At 50.3% G+C, this 21,229-nt stretch overlaps 1 protein-coding gene across 1 annotated transcript; it reads left to right on the forward strand.

The window, feature by feature from the left end:
• The first annotated feature begins 332 nt into the window (after positions 1-332).
• Positions 333-20,232, forward strand: tprn (taperin). Its single transcript, XM_076029324.1, has 4 exons — positions 333-2,718; positions 16,558-16,762; positions 17,892-18,019; positions 18,542-20,232. The coding sequence occupies exons 1-4, from the start codon at positions 565-567 to the stop codon at positions 18,602-18,604; spliced, it is 2,550 nt and encodes an 849-aa protein (XP_075885439.1). The 5' UTR covers positions 333-564; the 3' UTR covers positions 18,605-20,232.
• Positions 20,233-21,229: the final 997 nt, after the last annotated feature.

The raw sequence follows: 21,229 nt of genomic DNA on the forward strand, positions 1-21,229 counted from the left end.
CCGAATCCAACGGCAGAACTGTGTGATAATTGGCGTTATCAGGAAATGGTACGCAACCGTAAACCTCTAATTTTCGTTTCATATCCGTGTTTTTAAAATAGAACATGGTCGGGTTGAGGGTTGGGTGGAACGTGAACGCGGCGCAGCGTTTGATTGGCAGCTCCTCCTTGACCAGTCAACAATAGAAATGGGAGTGGCTTGGGGGGGGGGGGGACGTGCTGAGTGGTGGGCGTGTCTTCGGCCGAAGCCACCAGTCGTGAAGCGGATCGTGCTGTCGTAAATGCTGTGTGTGGTGTGGAGGGGGCGGGGCTTGCGGAGAGTGAGAGAGCGAGAGAGAGAGAGAGCGAGAGCAGAGCCGGGGGAAGAGAGGAAGAGGAAGGAAGAGGAAGAAAGAGAGTCGGCAGGCGGCAGCCAGGGATGCATTTCAGTGTATGGTGATCGGTGTCGCAGGTACACCTCGGGCCGGATACAGCTTTTCTAGCCGCATCTGATAGCGGCAGAACCGAGTCGAACCCTCCCCCCTCCCCCACCTCCTCCACCTCCACCACCTGCAGTCCCTCCGCGATGTCTGGCGGAGGAGAGGTCCGGGTCCTCCTCCAGGAGGCCGGCCAAGAGAGCCCGAGAATGCCGGCCTGGAAACGGGAGATTCTGGAGCGGAGGAAAGCCAAGAGCGGTGTGTCTGGAGGAGCCGCCGCCGCGGAGACGGCACCACCCGGCGGCGCGGCCCCGCAGCGGGCCAACGGCGAGCTGACGGGAAGCGTCAACGGCGGCGGAGGAGCCAGGAGTGACGGTGGAGGAGCGAGCGGCGGGTCCGGGCGGAACTACACCATCAGCACAGCCACACAGCACTTTGCACACAACAAAGAGCCCCGGCCGATGGCCACGGAGAGGTCGGTGTCCAGGGAGGACGACAGCCAGGAGAGTCTGGTGCTCCAGGAAAGCCTGGGCCCGCTGGAGGAGAACCCATTCATCAAGCTGGAGAAGGAGCGGCGGAGGCGGCAGGATCAAGAAAACACCTCCCGACCGGTGCAGCACATCCTGGAGCTGTACGGCAGCGTGCCCGGTATACGGACTATCCGCGCCGAGAACATCATCATTATCGAATCGGATCCGGATTACTTTCAGGAAGGGAAAGGTGGGTCGAGGTGGCAACAGAATGGTGTCAGTGGTTATAGCTCCCTGAATGACCTTCTGGACCGGAGAGGTAGCGCTGTTACCGAGATAAGAGCCAAGGAGGTGGTTATTTACGACACCACGTTAAGCAAGAGCGAGGAGAACCTGAGCACCCTGGGCCGCCCTGATCGTGATGTCTCCTCGTATGAGACGGGCGAGGGGCAGGGCAGGGTCAGCAGGATGCTGCAGAAGTTCGACAGCAACTACGGCAAGCTACAGAAGAAGTCGCACAGCACCGAAAACCTGCTTGACCTGGATTGCGGTTCTAGCAGCAGCAGCAGGCAGAGACCCTGGCCCAAGTCACAGCCAGATCTGGTGCCAAAGCCCAGGCGGGGTCCGTCTGTCAGTAGCCCCGGCGGCAGCCAACCGTCATCGCCCGTCTTCCAGAGCCCCTGGTCTCCCAGAGCAAAGTCACAGCCTGCTCCCCTCTCTCCGCTGGGCAGTCCCAAGCACCTCCCCGGTAGCCCGCAGCCTTTGTCTTCCTTTCGTCAGCGGTTTGGGGACAGCGGTGCGGCCTCCGGCCCCAGAGACGAGCCCGACAGGGGGCCAACCAAGCTCACCAAAGAAAAAGAGTGGGAGAGCACAGACCTGTTTCCCAAAGCCAAGGTGCCATGCTCTCCGGAGACCCTTCGCGCCCGTGCCGAGTCCTCCGCCAGCTCCGTTTCTTACAAGGCATCGGGCGACTATGAGATCCGTCCTGCCCCAAAGCCGGACCTCACCGAGATCCCAGACGGGGACATCCAGGCGCGGGCCCTGGCAAACCTGCGCTTGCAGTCCAAAAACTCCTTCACGGTCATTCCCAAGCGCCAGCTGTCTGCCTCGCCTACGGGCGGAAGCCCAACTCCGTCCAGCCCCGTCAAGGGGTCCTCCTCGCACAAAGCGGCGGAGGTGCCCAGCCCAGGAGTGCCAACCCCCCGGAACGCCGTCTCATCCCCGGATGCGTTGAAGAGGCTTGAGGAGAAGAAGGTCAAGACGCCAGCGAGGCCATCGGAGCCTAAATCCTCTCCGTCCTTGCCCAGGAGTTCTTCACCCTCTAGAACCTCACAATCTTTCCCAGCATCTCCATTAACTCAAGTTCCCACCGCCCCCCCTGCTGTGTCACCCCCTTCTTCTTCCCCCGCTGTCCCAACCTCAACCCCGTCCCCCGGGTTGAAGTCACCCACCCCGGCTCTTTCCCCCCCTGCCCCAGAACAGCCCCCTGTGGACCACCTGCCGGTGACAAACATCGACGACATCGAGGTCGAGCCCCCGCGGCACGACAACGCGCCTGCTCCGAGCCCCGTGGCCTCCAGGAGAAAGGGGAACACCTTCACCGTGGTGCCTAAGCGCAGGACAGAGCCCGTGGGCCAGACGGACTCACCCGAGTCCCAGCTGGACGGCCCGAGCAAGGCCCCACCGGGATCCACGCCGCCGCAGGCGCCCTACTCTCAGCTCGGCACGCTGATCAAGAAGCGCTATCCTGCAGTGGATGAGATCGAGGTCATCGGCGGGTACCTTTCCCTTGACAGGTCCTGCCTCTTCAAGGCTGGATCCACCGGCAAGAAGGTAAGAGCATTGCTTCTTCTTTTTTTTTTGCGGTATTGTCAACAGGTTTTGCCCTGCGATGAACTGATGACTTGTCCTGACGGAGCAGTGGGCAGCAGGCTCCAGCGGACCCTACAACCCTGAGTGTAGTTGGAGGCGGGTGTAGAAAATGGGTGGATAGACAGATGTCTTTGAGTGTGTGTGACACGTGCACAACAACAACAATCGGCAATCAGTTAAGAATCGTTTTAAAGTGGGAGGAGCCCAGTTGTGGAAATAAACGTTTTAATCGCAAGAATTAGCCGTCACCTTAAATTCTTTACCTTTCAAACTGACTCCCTGGTTTTCATAATGCCAGACCGTTATGTCTTGCAGTGAAAGATTGAATAAACAGTTTATCAAACGATACACTGGAGCATGTTTATGATGCCAGAACCAAATTGCCTGCAGCCCTGGTTGCACGCTACCTTTTACAATACACTCTTATCCAGACTATCAGTGTGCGTGCCAAATTTGCCTTAAAGTGCAAACATGTCCTCTGATCTAAATTTAGCAGACCCGTCATGCAAGAAAGGTAGTTGTTCCCTTTTGTTGTCGCCGCCGCTCTGCTGTCACTGTATTATACTTTCACCACAGTGCTGCTCTTCACTCGCCTGCACCTGAGACATTTGCGTTCCCTGCCGGCGAGCGGTCCTCACTGCTCATTTTCGCCGTGTGTTGTGGTGTCGGTGACCGCCTGCCCCCTCTTCGAGTCTCTGCGCTCGCACCTCTTGACCCCGCAGTCGGTCGGGCCCCGACGGATTAAACGCGTGTGGGACATTTCCTGCTGCCCGCAGGCCCACACGGGCGTGTTATTGGTCACAGAGCGCATTATTGAGTTAGGTGGCACTGGCCCTCCAAGCCTATTGACTGAAACAATCTCATCAAGGCTGTATTCACCTCTGTAGGATTTGGCTCGGGGATTCGGGCCAGCTTCGCAAGCCGCTCTCAGGTTTGAGCGGCACACTTGCAGCCGCCGCTGCGAAGGACAGCTTGTTCAAATGGCAGCAAACATTGCTCAAGCTCCCAGTCACAATGAGACGATCGAAGTCTTTCTTGGCTCAGGTCTCGCCCCCACTTCGTCTGTTTCAGGGATTAATTAAATATCTGAGAATGTGTCTAATTAATGATGCAAGATGCTGCAGGGCTGCCACGGGATTCTGCTCTGGATCTTCCCCCAGTGTGGAGCGTTATTCTGCAGCACGCCACTGTTGATGTTGCTCTTGACAGCAGCCTGCCTGTGGCTTGAATTTTAACAGACATTCTTTGGGGGCATGTACTGGCTCAACATACCCGAGGCACGGGTCCTGGTGCGGACCCGGCTGGGTTACACCTGTGGGTACTGAGGTGTAATAGACGGTTTGACAACTTTAGGATGCGTTTTGGTCTAATTCCTCCCCTCTCTTATGCACAAAGCCTCGCTGGCACATTCATCCTCAATATTTTGAGTCTTTTGGCAGCGTTTCAATCCAGACTTGTGTGTCAATTCCTGGCCCGCAGTCTTGTTTCCGAAAGGGTTCGCTCTAATCCTGGGCTTTCCAAGTAAATCCAGATACCTCTCAGGAGTCATGGCAAGAAGATGGAGCCGCCGTGCCCTCTGATCAACTGCACCTACCGGCTGCTGTCAGTGTGGAACTTGGAAGGTGTTTGTTCGAGGCAGCTCCAGGCTATTGAATGTCTCCTTCACGGTCCTTCCTTCATCGTGTTGGGCTTCAGCGTGTTCAGTGGTGACTCGCCACTGGAGCATTTTGTGACTTCCTTTACTCAAATGAGACGGGGCTAAATATGTTTGACCCTTGTTTTTAATTTCCTGCAAGCATGAGACCGACAGACTTTCTGCTGCGTCTGTGTGTAAATTGGCCGTCGTCGAAGCAGACACTTTCTCTCGCTAGTATTTTCGGTATTGTCGCTTTTGACTTTTAAAGTAAAGTTTTGTGGGTTAAAGTAAGGAGCGTCTGTGACATATCTGCTTGTGGCATTCATTTTCTATTATTTGTCCCTCACAAACCAGACACTGTCTATCTTTGTTGTCATTTCTATTCTTCTGCGTCATCCCCGAACCTTTTCTTTTTTTTTGTCTTTTCTTTTCTGGGCAGGGCAGCCTAGGCAATTACAAAAGCATCAAGGCTTGGCCTGGCCTGTGTAATTTGTGCGGAATTTCTTTTCTTTTTTTTTCTGATCAGCAGTGCCTCTGTGTGAGAGCGGCCTCGGCCTCGGAGAATGTTTGGTTTTTCCAACACGGACCCAGCCATATTTTTTTCTTATGGTGAATTCTGCTGTACAAGAATGTTCCATATGTGCTTCGGGACCTGGGAAACTCACTCAAGTGTATAATCTTTTTGCGTTTTTCCAAAAATATGTCGCCGTGACCTCCACATTCAGCACTCTCTCTTGGATTGACTTGCACGGTTGCTAATTGCAGGAACACATCCAGCACCGTCCCTCATTTTTATCGCTCCACAAGCGCCATTATACTTCCCCCACTCTCCTCACAGCTCGTTGCCTCGTTCCTGTGCAGCGCTAGTTAATAAGGCCTGTCCCCCAGCTTGCCAGCTTCCTGTGATCTCCCCCTTCTCTGTTGGGGAAGGAATTGTGGATGAGCTATGTAGGTCAAGTGCAGCTTCTTGTACCGCATCACTCTTGCATTAGCATAAAATTGACTTTGGGTTTTCCGTGGAAGTAAACAGGATGAGGAATTGACTTGGTTTTCACCTCCAGCGTGATTGGCCCAGCCTCTCCTGATATCCCCCAGACAGGGTCTTTATTTTCTGGCTGTTTGATTGAGTAGCGACTGCTGGCAGCCGCGCACTGAGGGCAAGCTGCGTCTCTTTTAAAGACTTTCCTCAACATGACTTGTTATTATGGAAAGAAACTGTGGTCATTTCTTCAGCGCAACATACAATTTTTTCTGAAATACATACATAAATAAATAAATAAATAAAGGAACATTTTTACAAGCACAGTTTGATTTGGATCCAAAGAGACATTTTGGTCAAGAAAATAGTGTGGCCGCTCCTGAAAGTGCAAGTGCAAATTAATAAGTTGTACGACTGTGATTACTCCAGTGGAACTTTGGAGGTTTGGTCGGATCTGTGAAATTACTTTTGACTTGAAATGAGCCCGAGTACGTGACTCACCTCGCCAGTCTGATGGATCTTCAGCTCAGTTTAGTTTCGCATCATCAAAGCTTCTCATCAAAATGCAGCAAGTACGGTGACATGTGACTGTAAGCATTAAATCAAAGGCAACATCCATCTCCTTATCTGCTGTTGGTGGGGAAAAGGAAGTCATTCCCCCTCATTACCTTCGGGGATCCCACTGACCCCATTTAGTTGGTTAGTTAAAAACATCTCACTGCTTTCAACAGCAGGAAAGTCTCTGGGAAGCACTGGGATACCACTGATTCCTGGTCACCGTGCTTCCAGTATTATCATATCAATGTTGTATTAGTCTATGCCAGGAAAAAGGCATGGTGCTGTGCCAGTAGTAGCCCAAAGATTTCCCCTAATGTGGAGCCCCCTTGTGGCTTCTCTCTTTCAACCCATCATTTTCCTTTGCAGCCAAAGCAGCTTCTTCACATCACGAATTCACTCAGCTGCTGAGGAAAAGTCTGTCAGAGTGCTGGTGAAAATCCCATCTCTGGCATTTTTTTTTAGTTAGTTGGTTGGTTGGTTGGCTGGTTGGAAGATTCAACCACCACCCACCATTTCTAAAAATCACATTTTTTATGTCCCAATCCGCTCAATCCGTAGATTGACCGCGGCGTTGGTCGGTTGTAATTATGTTTATTTAGCTTTGAAGCTCTGGACAGCATCAGTCACGAGCATTTGCATCATCCATGGCAAATACAGTCGTAGTCACATTTCTGGCCCCTGAAACATCTGCGTTACCTCAGAGTTCACTTCCTCTCCGCTGCAAAATGTCAAGCGTAGACCGTAGTAGTTTAAAAATACCCAGACTGTATTATTTGCAGGCTCTCCGTGACACAGGAAGGCCACTGAAAGGCCACGCTCCTCCATTTACTCCGTGCGTTTGAGCCACAGGTGTGAAAGTCCATTGTGTTTAATTATTTACCAGCCAGCAGACATTCCCGTCGTCTCCTCCCTGACACTTCCTGAAAAGCCAACGCCCCTCCCACCTGTTTAAAAACACACAGGCTGTCTGATTCTGAGCAATGTTTTTGAAGTGCCAATATAAGTCAAAGCGCTTCTTGGGATAGCATTAGCTTGCTGGGGCCTTTTCAGCCATGAATTGATTAAACGGGAATAAATCCATTCATCTCTTTTGCAACGGGCTATTGGATGTCAACTCAGCTGATCGCTTTTTATTGCGCTGTTATAATGTTCATCGATTGGCACATCACACGGCCCTGAGAGAGTTGAGCGGCGCTTCCTTGCATGCCAAAGTGGAGCTGCTTTACGATGTGTGCCATTGCTGCGTAGGCCACTCGGCGTCCTTGTGGTCCTCGGCAATGTCACGCCATCTCCGGGTTGGACAAAGTCTGGAGCACTTTCAGGGGGTCTTCGCTTAGCAACTGTGTAGCATTGTGTGCATTTACCCGCAGGGTCCCCCAGTTGTGTAAGCACGCACATCGACACTGCACGAGACTGGAGTTATGCATATCAGGAAGAATTAGACGCAGAGCAGCTCAAGAAATTCTGAGCGGTTTCACTTCATGGATATACAATGAAATCACAGTCTGCAAACTTTGAGATTTTAATTTTATTTAATCACCTAAACCAAAAAACAACAACTTTTCTGAATAAAGGCTACGAAAATGATCTCATACTGAAGTCAAAAGCTCAGGTTTTGTGATAAAGTGAAGGGAGGTAGCCCTGCATATATACACAAATATATATATATATATATGTACAAAACTTCTTAGTTTTGCACGTGGCCGCTTGCTTGGAGCTGTGCAGTTGTGAATAAGACGTCTTCGCTCGGCCATCATTCCAGTGAGAGAACTGAGACCCCTGTCTGTCTGTTAGCTAGCTGCTGTCACTTGAAGACAGACGTGTTTGTTTCATTTCACTGATCACCGAGAACCAACCCAACACCCCAACACCTCCCCCCCCGGCTGAGGCCTCTGCGGCTGCAGGATGTGGACGACACACGTGTACTCATTTCTTCTGCACACACACACACACACACACACACACACTGAGTGAGCTCAGTGCCTCTCTGGCTGCTGTTTGATAAAGACGCGACTTCATTAACCAGCGAGCAGGCGCTGGGAACACTGGAAACATGGAGGGAATACAGCGACTTTAGGACTGACTGGCTGTTAATATCATTTCTTCAGGTTCGGCAGGCCGGATTAAAAAGCTTAACCGGTCGCATACGGCCCCCGGGTCGTAGTTTGCCCACCCCTGTGCTCGCCTGTAAAGTCAATGTAATTAGAATTCATCCTGCCAAGCCCTACTATCAAAGTCATGTTTAATTCAATGTGTGTGTGTGTGTGTGTGTGTGTGTGTGTGTGTGTTCAGAATGTGCAAGTAAAAAGGCGAGGCAGCTAGCAGCAGTCCCTCAGAGACGGCAGTTTAAGTTTTCTGCCATCCTCATATCATTCCTGGGTCAACACGTCGGAGCTGTGCTCATCATCCCAGCGCACAGGTGTACAGCTAGAGATGCAAAACCACTGGTGGGGATCTTCACACCTTCCTTTTCATGCTCAACTTCAACTCAAATCAATTCAACTTCTCCCGCCGCCGTTTCTCGCCCCCCCCCCCCCGAATCGTCCGACGCCTTTCGGTGACGCGTTTCCCCGTCCCGTTTGGCTCGACGAGGCTGTCGAGCTCAGGCACGGGCAAACTACGGCCAGTTCAAGCTTTTCAATCCAGCCCACCAAACTACAAAGTCACAAAACAGCTGCTCTTCATCCACTTCTTCAGTGTTTAAAGAGTCATTTCAGTAAAGAGCTCAAGACTGTCAAGCTGCAAGGAATGGTTTCTCCATGATATCCCAGGATAGATGGTTTCCTCTAGTGAGGTGGCTCACCAAAACACTCCATCCATCTGCTGCTGCTCCGCTACCCCCTCTGTCACATTTGACAGCCCGCTGTGGCCCCACCAGTCAGACGGTTGCCCACCCTGGTCCAGCTCTCCCACCATGTTTGCTCCTCGCTCCGGCAGTCCTCCAGGGGTCAACGCAGCCAGTGGCCGTGCTGTCCTCTCATTGGGACTTCCAGGATAACACACGTTTCCCTCCGTCTCGCTGCTTCTGCTGCTGCTGCTGCTGCTGCTGCTGCTGCTGCTACTGCTGCTGCTACATCACGCTAACAAGGAGCTTCTGGACTCGGATAAAGTCCCTCATAAAAGAAGGAGATCTTATCAGAGAGGCTTGCAGTGGGTTTCCTTCATCTGCCAGTCAGGGTGGTGGTGGTGGGTGGAGGTCCACCCCTGCACCTCCTATGTCTTCTCCTTGGAAACGATGTGTTCTCTGATATAATAAGCCCACCACGGATTATCCCTGCCTCCATCCCAGTGACGCTGGCGCTCGTAGAGGGTTACACAATACATTATTGATGGTTGAATATAAATTATATAGAGTGACATTCCTCTTTATCCTCGGCTCCTCGGCTCTCCAGCTGAAGGTGAGCGCTGAGATGCTCATTGTCAACAGATGAGGTGGTTTCATTCAGGCCAGTTGAAATGTGGTTATTCAATAGGTGTCCAAAATGGAATTGCTTTGAGGGTAATTCTGGTAGTTAAGTCCAGGTTAGGTTGTCGGGGTCTCTGTGGCACAGACACACACAAGGGCATGATGAGGATATACAGCAGCATGACCACAGGTATATTTGTATGATGTGAGTTTTAGGTTCAGGATCTATCTATGTGTATATCTACAATCTATCAATACTAATGGCTACGTTTTAATTCCAGACTTTAACCATGTTGACCCTTTGTTAAGGTTTTATCCGCTCAACATGGAACGCAGTGCTGCACAAGTGAATGCAATATATCAAAAACAAACACCCACCACAATACAACCGCCATGTACAAGTGAAAGAACATCGACGACAAAACATCACAAGAAGACAAAAATGCACGTTTGCAAAACAAACAAAAAGCAGCATTTCACTTCACACACACACACACACACACACACACATATTTATATCCACTTCTGTGAAGGTATTTATTATTGGGTTTATCCCATTTCTAACATTATCTTTTTGACATTTCTCTATCACGCGACGTCTCCACTGAAACTGGTTCTGAGTCACTGCCGACTCTGACAGCGACCGCATGTGGATCATCGAGCCGTTCCCTGTTTGGGCTCCTGAGCCCAGCCAATCAGGAGCTGAATCGGTACCGGTTGGTTGGCCAACGACCTGTCACTCGTAGTTGTACAGCAGCAGCAGCAGCAGCAGCAGCAGCAGCGCAGGGCCTCCACGTCCCCACTACGCTCACCCTGTTGCTCACGCTCGCTCCACACTGGAGGTGGAGATGACTCACACTGTGTCGGAGGTGAGAGCCGTGTTCAACTCTCCCATTGGCTGCTGCCCACACACACTCTGCTACCTCGAGCCCACACTGCTGCTGAGGAGTTTCCAGCGGTTTGGAGGTTGTGATAGTTGACTAGTGGTGCTTTCCACCGTGGTTTTTTTTAGCTTCAACGCTGAAGCGGTTCCACACTGATTATTTTTGGAACTCGTGACTCATGTTCAGTTGTCTTTCCCTGCCGTCGCTGTTCACCCTGAAGCCCTCACTGGCCAGCCAGGGCGTGGCTTTATTGACGTCCTAATGTGGCATCAGCAGCCATTTGCTGGTAATCACCCTCAGGAATTTACTGACAGGAGTGATTAGGTGAGTTTCTAGTGAGCCGTCTTGGTTAATGATTGGAAGTCTTTCCGGCCTTGTCATGTTGAGGTTGGACACTCCTGCTGTTGAAGACCGTAGGAGAGGAAGGTTGATGTGTGCAGTCTGAGCTCAGTGCTCTCAGTGGTGGTCAAGTGAAGTCCCTGGGAACCTGGTGGTGATGCTTTATCCACTGGAGGAAGTTCAGCACTTGGTTTTTGAGTGACTGGTTCTGCTCCTTACGAGTGTGTACTTTTACACACTTCAATACACTTTTATTTTTTTATGTCCTTCTCAACAAAATGTATTTTTTGCTCACCTGTGTCTTGTTGTCAGTCCTGCCCTTGATTGAACCCAGGCAAACTACGGCCCGGGGGCCATTTGCGGCCCATAACGCTTTTTAATCCGGACCGCTGAACTTGAAGAAATGATATTAATGATAAGTATATTATAGGAAGTCATAAAATAGCTGTATACCAACCTTTTTTCTCAGTGTTATGTCAACTTCTTGTTTGTTGTTCAAAATCAAACAGCAAACACAGAAACAAGAGATTGCAACAAGTGCGGCAGCAAATGTAGGGCGACAAGCAACGAAACAAAGATGGACCAAAGCAAGAGGTGACTTGATGCGTGACTTGATGCGTGACGTGATTGCGGCGCTGCTTTGGTTCCCTCCAGTCACCGAGGGCCTCCAGCCTGGCAGGCAGGAGGTCTCAGTCTGCTGCTGTGTTCAGCAGCATCCAGGCTGTCAGCAGCTGAACTACTCGCCAGCTTCATGGTGCCGCTGTTCTAATATTATCCACCTGGTCTGGAGATTATCTCTAATCACCTGGCCCAGCTGCCTGCTCCTGCTCCACCTCCTCCTCCTTTCACCTCCCCCTCTAACTCCTCCTTCTTTCACCTCCTACTCCCCCCCCGCCTCCCCCTCCTACATCTCCAGATGGCTCTGATGTACGGCGCTCGCATCCAGCCGTCGTCTTTTTTTTCTCTTTGATTTATTTTCATGGAGGCGTACCGGAGTTGTGGCCTGATGTTGCCGCTGTGCCCCTCGCCGCTGTGCCTCACGCCGCCTCCCGTTGGAAAAAGGAGCACAGGCGGAGACGATGCAGAGGGAGGTGCAACCGGTGGCGCTGGTATCGGAGGGAAAAGCGCCATTGTGTCGGCGCTCCGTTGTAACTCAGCGGCTTTCAAGTCCGGTCCAATCAGCTTGCCCTCCCTCCCTGTGTGCGTGTGTGTGTGTGTGTGTGTGTGTCCATTCAGTAGGAAGCACTTTCCTCCAAACCAGGACACGCCATGTTGGTGGCCTGGAAACTAATTCCTGGCCTCCTCCACTCCATCATCTATTGGCCGCCGCTCCTGTTTTTAACCCTGTCGACTCTTCGCTTCCTCTTTGTCTGACTTCAGCTCGACCTCGTTCACGCTCACGCTCGATGACTGGACGCAAAGTTTTGTGGAGCTGTCGTCTGTTCAGCTGTGTCTCTACCAGCCGGTGGAGTAGACGTTGCTGCTGCTGCTGCTGCTGCTGCAGCTGCAGGCAGTGACCACTCAGACAGGTGTTCTTGTCTTCTTGACCTTCTTTCGACGACTCCAATTCCAGTTCCTCACCATTCTGGATTCTGATTCTTTTAAGAAGCAGCGTCAATAAAGTTTACACGTTTTGAATGAGCTAGCTCTAGCTAACCAGAGCTCTTTCCCAGGGGTTGTTTCTTTTAGATGTGTGTTTATTCACTGATCCTTTTTGCAGCAGTTTTTGTGACTTTTGGTGTGATTTATTTTGGTAGAGTGAAGCTTTACTGTTGAATGACTGCCTTCCCCAAATCACAGCAGCAATAGAAAAAAGATGTGAAGATTTCCTTCTCATCAATACTTCCTCAAGTGTTGGAGCAGCAGAAGAGACTCTGCTGAAGGTTGCCCAAAGGTTTCCCCTCTCTCTCTTTCTCTCCTCCTCCTCCTCCTCCTCCTCCTCCTCCTCCTCCTCCTCCTGTCAACTTTAGACGCACTAGTGCCATGATAGTCGTCCGTCTTTGAATATTAATATGTGAGACGGTGCCTGGGTGGCTCGTTAGCGCGGCGGCGGTGGCGGTTTTTTCTCTCCCCTGTGGTGACGGAGGGGTACAGCAGGCCGGGATCAAACCCCTGTCGGCTCGTCCTACAGCCTGAGGACAGCAGACCAATCACTGCGTCCTCCTGCAGTGGAGGCTCTTCATCAGCCAGATGAAAAAGTGCCGTGACGTGAGACTCAAACATCAGCCGGATGGGAAAGTTGTTCCGCCAACGTCTCACTTGTGTTCCCCTCCCTTAACCCACTTTCTCTGTCGCCCGCTCTCTCGGTCCTCTGCCGGTTTAATGCTGCAGCTAAATTGTGAAGTCAAGGAGAGGACACGCTGGGGAGAGTCGCGTGCACACTGGTGCGCGTGCACGCAAGTCAAGAAAGGAAAGAGAGAATGGAGAGCAGCCCAGCAGCCCAGCAGCCAGTGTGATTTATGGACAGAGTGGCTCTTGGCTTCCACTGGCTTCCTCTCAGACAGGATGCCAGTTTGGTGGCGGGTTGAACAGGAACTGTGAAAGAGTTTTCAGGGACTAAAAATAGGTGGTGCCCAGCAACCCAGGGCCTTTCCAGAGGCTCCCGCATCCTTTGCACGGCAACCAACTTTGTTTGTAGGAAGTACGAGAGAAGTCATCTGAAGAGCTGTTTGGAAATGACTTTACTGCTTACTGTGCAAGCAAGATCTGTTAGGGTTGAAGTGGATTTGAAGCCACACGTTCCAAGTTCAGGTTTTAATGTCGGACCGTCAAAGACTTTGAATAATTCCTGGGACCGGAGCAGCAGCAGATGGATGGAGTGTTTTGGTGACCTGCCTCATAGGAGGAAACCATCTATCATGTAGAAAACATGTTGCTTAATGTCAGTGTGAAATGAAGCAAAGCAACGTTGCAACCAAGTCAGTGTCTGTGAAGCCCCACCAGGGTGTTTAGCTCTTAGAACCACCCAGAACCACCCCTGGACCACCAGGGTGTTGGGCTCTTTATTGAAATGACTCTGAAAACACTGCAACATGGAGGAGATGCAGCTGTTTGATGACTGACTATTAATATCATTTCTTCAAGTTCGGCTTAAATTCCGGATTAAAAAGCTTTATGGGCCACATATGGCCCCCAGGCCGTAGTTTGCCCACACCTTCGTTAGCCCTGTGATGAGTCCCGCCCACGGTGCCTGCAGCGCTGTCAGCTTTCACTCTCGTTTCTGTTCTGCAGGAAGTTCAGTCGACCACATCTGCCCAGCTGCAGCAAGACATTTACGAGATTTCCAGATGTCCCTGACTAGAAGTGAAAGTTTGAATTTGTTGTCAGCAACCTTCTCTCTTTTCATGACAGCACCCACTGTGCACGCACCTTCCGGAGAGTCACTGGAAAACTGAAGGTTCTGGAAGTGAGACGGAACCAAGAGCAGAGCAGCATGTTTGCAAAGGAAATGTGTACCAGCAGCGAAAGGCAGAGCTTCCTCCTAAACTTGGCTCCCAGGCTCAGTGAAGATGTAATTCTCTATCTTCAGAGACATAAAGAAGACATTGATATATCAGACTAACCGGACTGAAAATAGGATATCGGCTCGGACAAATTGTTCAGAAAGAAAAATCTAAGAAATGTTCAGTGAAGAAAACCCAAAGTGCTCGGACAAACTTTGTATCCCGGCCCTGTTTCATTGCCAAAACTATGCTGTAGTTTGTGAACTTGTCAGCCAGCACACTGGAAGATTCCAGTTCATGCACTGCATGGCTGGAGTTATCAATCAGAGTGGCATTAAATCCTTCATTCTTCTATGGGGCTCTCCGGTTCATGAAGTTTTTTCCCAGGCGTCTTCCAGAGAAAAGTGATGTGAAAACACCAAACCTCGCTAGATTTTGCTCTGCGTGTGTTCTCGCTGACTCAGACAAAGTTCCACGAATAAAAAGTGATTGCGCTTACGCAGAGACTGGACACAAGAGGAAGTCGTGGAAGAAAGAAAAAACAAGCAAGCAAGCAAATGGTTGTGCCTGGAGGTTAAATGCATAAGCCCTGGCTGGTGGTGTGTCAGAGGTGGCCGCTGGCTCCTGGCCCTTGTGATGGAGCTTAGGGCAGATTTGGCCTGCAGGGTAGAGAGAGCCAGGTACTGCATGTGGAGAGCAGTCAGCTGACACATCACAACACTGCTACATGTGAGAGTCGACTGTCAGACCTCGGCTCTGCTTGGGTTTTCGCTGTGAAACGTGTACACACCAGTGGTGGACCAGCGTCTTGACTGGTGGGGCCACAGTGGGTTGTACAGTGTGCCAGAGGGGGGTAGCGGAGCAGCAGCAGGTGGATGAAGTGTTCTGGTGAGGTCACCTCATAGGAGGAAACAACCCATCATGTAGAAAACATGTTGCTGTAATGTCATTGCAAATGAGACACAGGTGAGCACAAAGGTGGGAAACCAGAAACAGGAAGTAAAGCAGAGAAAAATGCAAGGAGACGAGACTATCAAAATAAAACAGGAAACACAAAGCACAACAGATGATGACACAACTGCGTACAAACCTCTCATTTACAGCTATTTTATGATTTACTTACTATTAGTATCATTTCTTTCAGTTTGGAAGGCCGGATTAAAAAGCCTAGCGGGCCCCATATGGCCCCCAGGCCATAGTTTGCCCATCCCTGGCATAGTTCATGTTGCTGGAACACATGAAGATAAAACGTTGAGAAAGGAACGATTCAAACCAAATTCTTTTTTTCTTCCCACAGTGAAAACATCTGTGTAGTTTGAAGATAAAAGTCTTATTGCGCACTGTAGCTGAAGATTGCCTCATGTTTATAAAGCGTGCGAGAATGAGAGACGTGTTTTCTGGGGATTTTCTGGTCTTTGTCATTTTTGGAGAAAGATTAAAAGTCCACGACGTAAAAATCTACCATAGAAAGATTTGATGAACAGGGGTTTGACTGGGATTTCTTTTTGTGTTGAGGTCTTTTTGGCTGCTGTACCTCGAGTGGCCACTGGGAAAAAGTTGTAAAAAATAAAATAAAATGGGAAACCCGACTCCCCCAGCCGGCCTGTGAAAATAACTCAGAAGATGAAAACAAAGGAAAAGGCAGTGGGTGGGAAAGCGTAGGAAAACATTGAGCGCAGGTCACGTCAGTCGTAAACGACAATGATTAGCGAGCCCGTAAAAAAACAGCGCCGCCCCCGAGGACGGCGGTGAGGACGGTCAGAGCCTGGGCTTTGGATACCAGCGGCGTCCTGATGTTTTCTCCACTATCAGGATCTTTCAACTTTGTGCAGCGCCGCCACCGGCAGAAATATTCATCAGGGAAAGAGTCGGTGGCAGAGCAGCAGCAGCAGCAGCAGCAGTTGTCTACCAAGACACCCAACTCAATATGGTGGTGGCGTCCAATCAGCTGAGTGTTTCCTTCCTGTGTCAGCTGATGTTATATTGGCCAACCAGCAACAGCTGGTGCACTGTCATCATCGGTCAAAGGTTAAACCAGTCGTGGGGAAACTACGACCCGTGGGCCATATTAGGCCGCCCCTTCAGTTTAACCTGGAGAAATGATATCAACAGTCAGTCAGTCATCAAACAGCTCACCCACCCGTTTGTGGAGCCACATTATTTAAGCTGTTGCTTTGATTTTTAGCCCTCTGTTTGTACTAAGGAAAAAAATTCTCTTTAAATAATCATTAATCAGACAAATTAGGCTTTAAATATCCAGCAAATTCTTTATAAAGAATAGAAATGATGTTTACTTTGCTAACATGGAGACATTCATCACCTGCATTGCAACCAGCTGCCAGAGGTGTCACAATATTTCCCAGTCACTTTTTTTTAACATTCAAATTTGAGCAGGCTTGCTAACTGCAATTCAACAATTCTGTAACATGAAATAACATCGTAATAAAATTTGAGGGAGCAAAATGATGAAAACACAGAAAAGAAAAGGAGTGAGAAGAAGAAAAGCAGGACTGATCTCTCTCTCTCTCTCTCTCTCTCTCTCACCCTCCTTGCAGCTCAAGATCTCCTTCAACGAGTCCAGCCTCCACAGCACGCACGAGTATCCGTCGGAGAGCAGCGTGTGGGACAGCAGCGAGGAGGAGGAGGAGGAGGAGAAGGCGGAGGAGGGCGAGGAGGAGGAGCAGCCCAGCATGGTGGGACGGATCCACATCCCCCGGCCCACCTTCACCACCTCGCCCATCCACACGAGCAACGGCAACGGTGAGGCCACAGCGGCAGGTTCCGTTCTTTCAGTCCTTGGCTGGGTCCTCACAGTGGTTGGTGCTGCCACCTCACTGCAAGAAGCTTGAGGTGTCAGTGGTCACAGTGTGTGCAGACCAGGACGCTGAAGTCAACCAGTGGCCGTCGATTTGAATGAGATGTTCTCCAGCTGGAGAGTTCTGGAGCCCCAAGTGAAGTGAAGATGAAGATGCCACGTTGACTTTTGCTGTTCAAACTCTCCCTGCGTGGGTTCCTCTCAATGAGAGGATTAGAGGTCCATTAGTGAGTGGAGGAGGAAGAGGAGGAAGAGTCCCGGTGTCATTTCTCCTCCGTCTGAAAGCTTCCTCCTGTTGACAGTGAGCAAACACAGCCCAGTCAGTTTTCTGCCGCAGCTTTGTTTCTCATTTTCATCTTGTGTTTGACACTGGAGTGTAGAACTGCAGCAGTGGCGGAGTCTCTCCATGTGGTACGCAGCTATACACTGTACAACCACTGCAGAAGGTCCTGAATTCCTGTGCACTGTGCATCAGGGAGTTTTTTTTTTTTTTTGTCTCAACGTTGACTTTCCTGTTTAAAAGTGTGATTCAGCGGATGTTTCGTGTTCTGATGTGTTTGAGTGAGCGTCACTGGAGCACTGCGTTAGAGGATTCATTGGTGTTGGAGCCACATTCTGCACTCGATTGCTGCAACTTTAAGTTTTTTTAATCATTTATTCATTTTCTCTTTATTCTAACAGATTTGTCTTGCGATGCTGCTGGTCAGTTCATTGAAGTGCAGCAGTAAATGACTGTTATACGTCACGTGTTGCCTACATCGTCGGTCTGTCATGATGTCACCTCTATGTGGATGATGGACAGGTGCGCACGAGGCTGAGAGGGGGATGAAAGAACTAGAATAAACTAGACCACACCTCTCAACTCCAGCGTTTTCCCCCTCAAATTCTACTACTGATAGAAAATTCTCAACTGAGAAGACAGAGACCCCTGCTGGACGACCTGCGAACTACATTCAGTGAAACGTGCAGATGGCTTCTCCAGTGGGCTGGCCGCTGGAAATGCAGGAAGACAGGAGGTGACGTTGAACTGAGGGTGTGTTCTTCATCTTCATCTTCTTCTTGTGTGTTTTTCAGACCTGGCCAGCTACGTTCCCAAGCACGCCATGGACTTCAGCGCCTGGCAAGAGCACAAACACAGCAACAGTATTAGCACCCAGGAGGACGGCAGCGGCCCGCAGGCCGAGCTCACCCAGGAAGTCATGGTCAGTCTCTGAAGACTCTCATTTCACCTCACGTGAGCACCTGTGGAGGTTTCTAACTACCGATAACTACAGTAGAAAACCAGGTTTATAGCAGGGGGTGGGCAACATGTTTGACTGGTGGGACGGGGGGGGGGGGTTAGCGGAGCAGCAGCAGATGGGTGCAGTGCTGTGGTGGTGAGCCACCTCATAGGAGGAAGCAATCGATCCTGGGATATGATGGAGAAAACACGCTGCTTTGCTAGTTCAATATCAGAGTGGTTGGTATTTTATTGGGAGATTATTTTTTCACTCGAGAGTTTTCATGATAGCAATTTAACAGTTTTACTTTCTACTGCAGTGCATTTCAGGCAGTGCACTTTCTTACTTTAACTTGAGATGGGGAGTTGACACATACTCGTTCGTACCATTACCTCATTACAGACTGTGAATATATTTGCCACCTCTGGTTAAAAGCACATATTAAAGCCTGAGTGTCGAAGGCAGCAGTGTTTCCAGTGTGACCCGGTGTTCTGCTCTCCTCAGCTCACCCCGGCCGACAGCTCCTCTCTGACCGACTACAGCAGCGAACCAGCCCTCTACTTCTGACTGGCTGCACTGGTGCTGCAGCCACTGCAGCTGCTGGGGTGGCAGCTACTGCAACCACTGGACTCCTGCACTGCAGCCACCGCAGCCACTGCAGCCACTGCAGCCGCTGGGCTTCTGCACTGCAGCCACCGCAGCCACTGCAGCCACTGCAGCCGCTGGGCTTCTGCACTGCAGCCACCGCAGCCACTGCAGCCACTGGGCTCCTGCACCGCAGCCACCGCAGCCACTGCAGCCATCACTGCAGCCACTGCCTCCAAGCACAGCAGCCTGATCAGCACCACTCCAGGACTCTTCCTCCTCCTGCCACAGTTGTAGCTCCTCCAGCTCTCAGCTTCAGACAGACAGACAGACAGAACTCCCTGGATCCACCCAGAACCAAAAGCAGCTGGACTCTCTCTCTCTCTCTCTCTCTCTCTCTCTCTCTCTCTCTCTAGCTACGTTGCTGTAAAGGCAGTTGACCTGTCTTGCCATCACCCCCCCCTCTCTCTGTCTCTGTCGCCCCCTACTGACCAAACATCTGGCTGGCTGCTGCGTGCCCTCCCTCTTCCTACTTGAAAGCAGCAGTTGGATGAAGTGGGATCATCAGGATCCTCCTAGTGAACAGGAAGCTGCCAGCGCCGCCAGTCAAAGTCAAAGTGCAGCAGTTGTTGGAGAGAAAGCAGAAGAAGAAGAGGAGGAGGAGGAGGAGCCCTCCCCCACCTGGAGCAGACGGTGGGCACACTTGAAGAAGAAGAAGAAGAAGAAGAAGAAGTAGAGACAGCAGATGAGGGTGACAGGGTGCCACAGTTGTCTTTTTGTACCTGCATGTTGTTTTTTTGTGTTAGTTTTCTTATTTTCTCCATCAGCCCAGCCGGCGCAGTCGCTCCTCCTCTTGTCAAGCTTCAGCTTCTCAATGCCTTTTGGTTGTTTCAGCTTTTCTGCAATGCAGGCGAGCTGCTGGACATTCAGTTCAGAGCCTCTCGGGGGAGGAAAGAAGTGAAAAGAAAAGGAAACTTCGACCCAACTTCCTCCACTGAGTGTCGCAGCAGCGGCGCAGGGAGGGTTTGTCTCCGTCGACGGCTCCTTTCTGAGTGAAAATGTGGACAAAAAAAAAAAGAGACAATAACGCAGCAGTGGTGAGACTGTGGAATGTTTTCCGTGTATTGGAGGAACCGTGTGGCCTGTCTGAAGCTGCTGAGGCCTCCACTGTGTCCTGCTGCCCTCTCAGCTCATTGTGTCTATTTATTCCACCTCCAACTTGATGAACTTTGCATGTCTGAGACCTGCTACTGTATGTTTCCTCTCCCTCTCTCTCTCTCTCTCTCTCTCTCTCTCTCTCTCTTTATTTTTTTTGTAAAGGCGACCTCGCCAGTGTGGAAGGAAGCCGGAGACATTTTTACGGTTTTATTCTCCTCGGACCTCATGTACTTGACACATTCCACGGCAGAGCAAGAGCAGCCAGTGACGAGAAGCAGCTGGACCTCTGGCAGCGGTGGCCAGTGCGCCAGAGAAAAGATGCAAAGACTGTTGTCGCACGCTTGAAAGAATGTAAACTCTTGGATTTTTCTTTTTTTTTTTTTAACAAAAAAAAAAATTGAGATTGTTTTATATACAAGGATGCGTCGTCAAGTTTTCAGATGATTTTTTTTTTTTTTAAAACTCAAAATGCCAACACGATGAAAGTGGTTCCTTCCACACGCGTGGAGTCGAGCCTCGGGCCAGTATTGCTGTACAGTTTCCATCACATTTTCACACGGTGTGTTTTCGTACTCCTGTGGGATTTTTTTTTTGTTGTTGTTGTCGTCATTTTGTTTTTTATAAGCAGTCAGATGATCGGCTGCCTGGATGTCGTGTCTTCACCCCGTGAGTTATGGAGGAATGAAGGAGTTTTTGTCTCTGGATGTTCAACGTCCTGCTAGGCAGCAGTGGCACTGGAGGTGGACAGCAGCAGCAGCAGCAGCAGTGGGAACAGGAACATGTGCACTTGAAGGAAGAAAAAGAAAAGAAGAAGGGAAGCCGTCGCTCTCTCTCTCTCTTGCACGAGATGAAGATGATAAATTGTTTTTGTAGCCCTGCAGGTCTTGTTGCTGTTGTTCATTTTTTCTATATCGAAACCAACGGTGTTTCCAAGTTCGTCTTCTTCAACTGTACATGAACGCACCGCCCGTGAATGCCATGTTTGTCTGTTTTTTTTTAGTTTTTTTTTTACTCTGTTTCACTGCAGCTTGGTCTGTCTGAGAAAGAAAAGGAACGGAACCGTCGGCCTCGACGCTGCCACTGCAAACTGTAGCCTGCTGGCTTCCCTTTTGTTTTCAAAAGTCCCTTTTGGAGTCAGCTGACCACGACATGTGACCACGGTGGTTAAAGGACCACACCGGTGGTTGTCGTCACTTTAGTGCGCATCACAAACGCTGCATTTGTCGCTTGTTTTTGTGTCGATTCCACACAGTAGCCGACTGTTAAAGTTGTACCGGCGTTTTCAACGTTTCTCAAAAAAAAAAAATCTACGTCTCAAAAAAAAACAAACAATGGCTGTAGGAGTATTATATCCATGCTTTTTGTTATGATCTGCAAGTGAATGTCAGAAAAGCCCCCCCCCTTTTTTTTCTTTTTTTTTAAACAAACAGCGGCTGCGAGCTCGTTCAG

Source organism: Nelusetta ayraudi, unplaced genomic scaffold, assembly GCF_046127955.1.
Source record: "Nelusetta ayraudi isolate G7.1 ecotype Tasmania unplaced genomic scaffold, CSIRO-AGI_Nayr_v1 ptg000026l, whole genome shotgun sequence".
Taxonomy (NCBI): domain Eukaryota; kingdom Metazoa; phylum Chordata; class Actinopteri; order Tetraodontiformes; family Monacanthidae; genus Nelusetta; species Nelusetta ayraudi.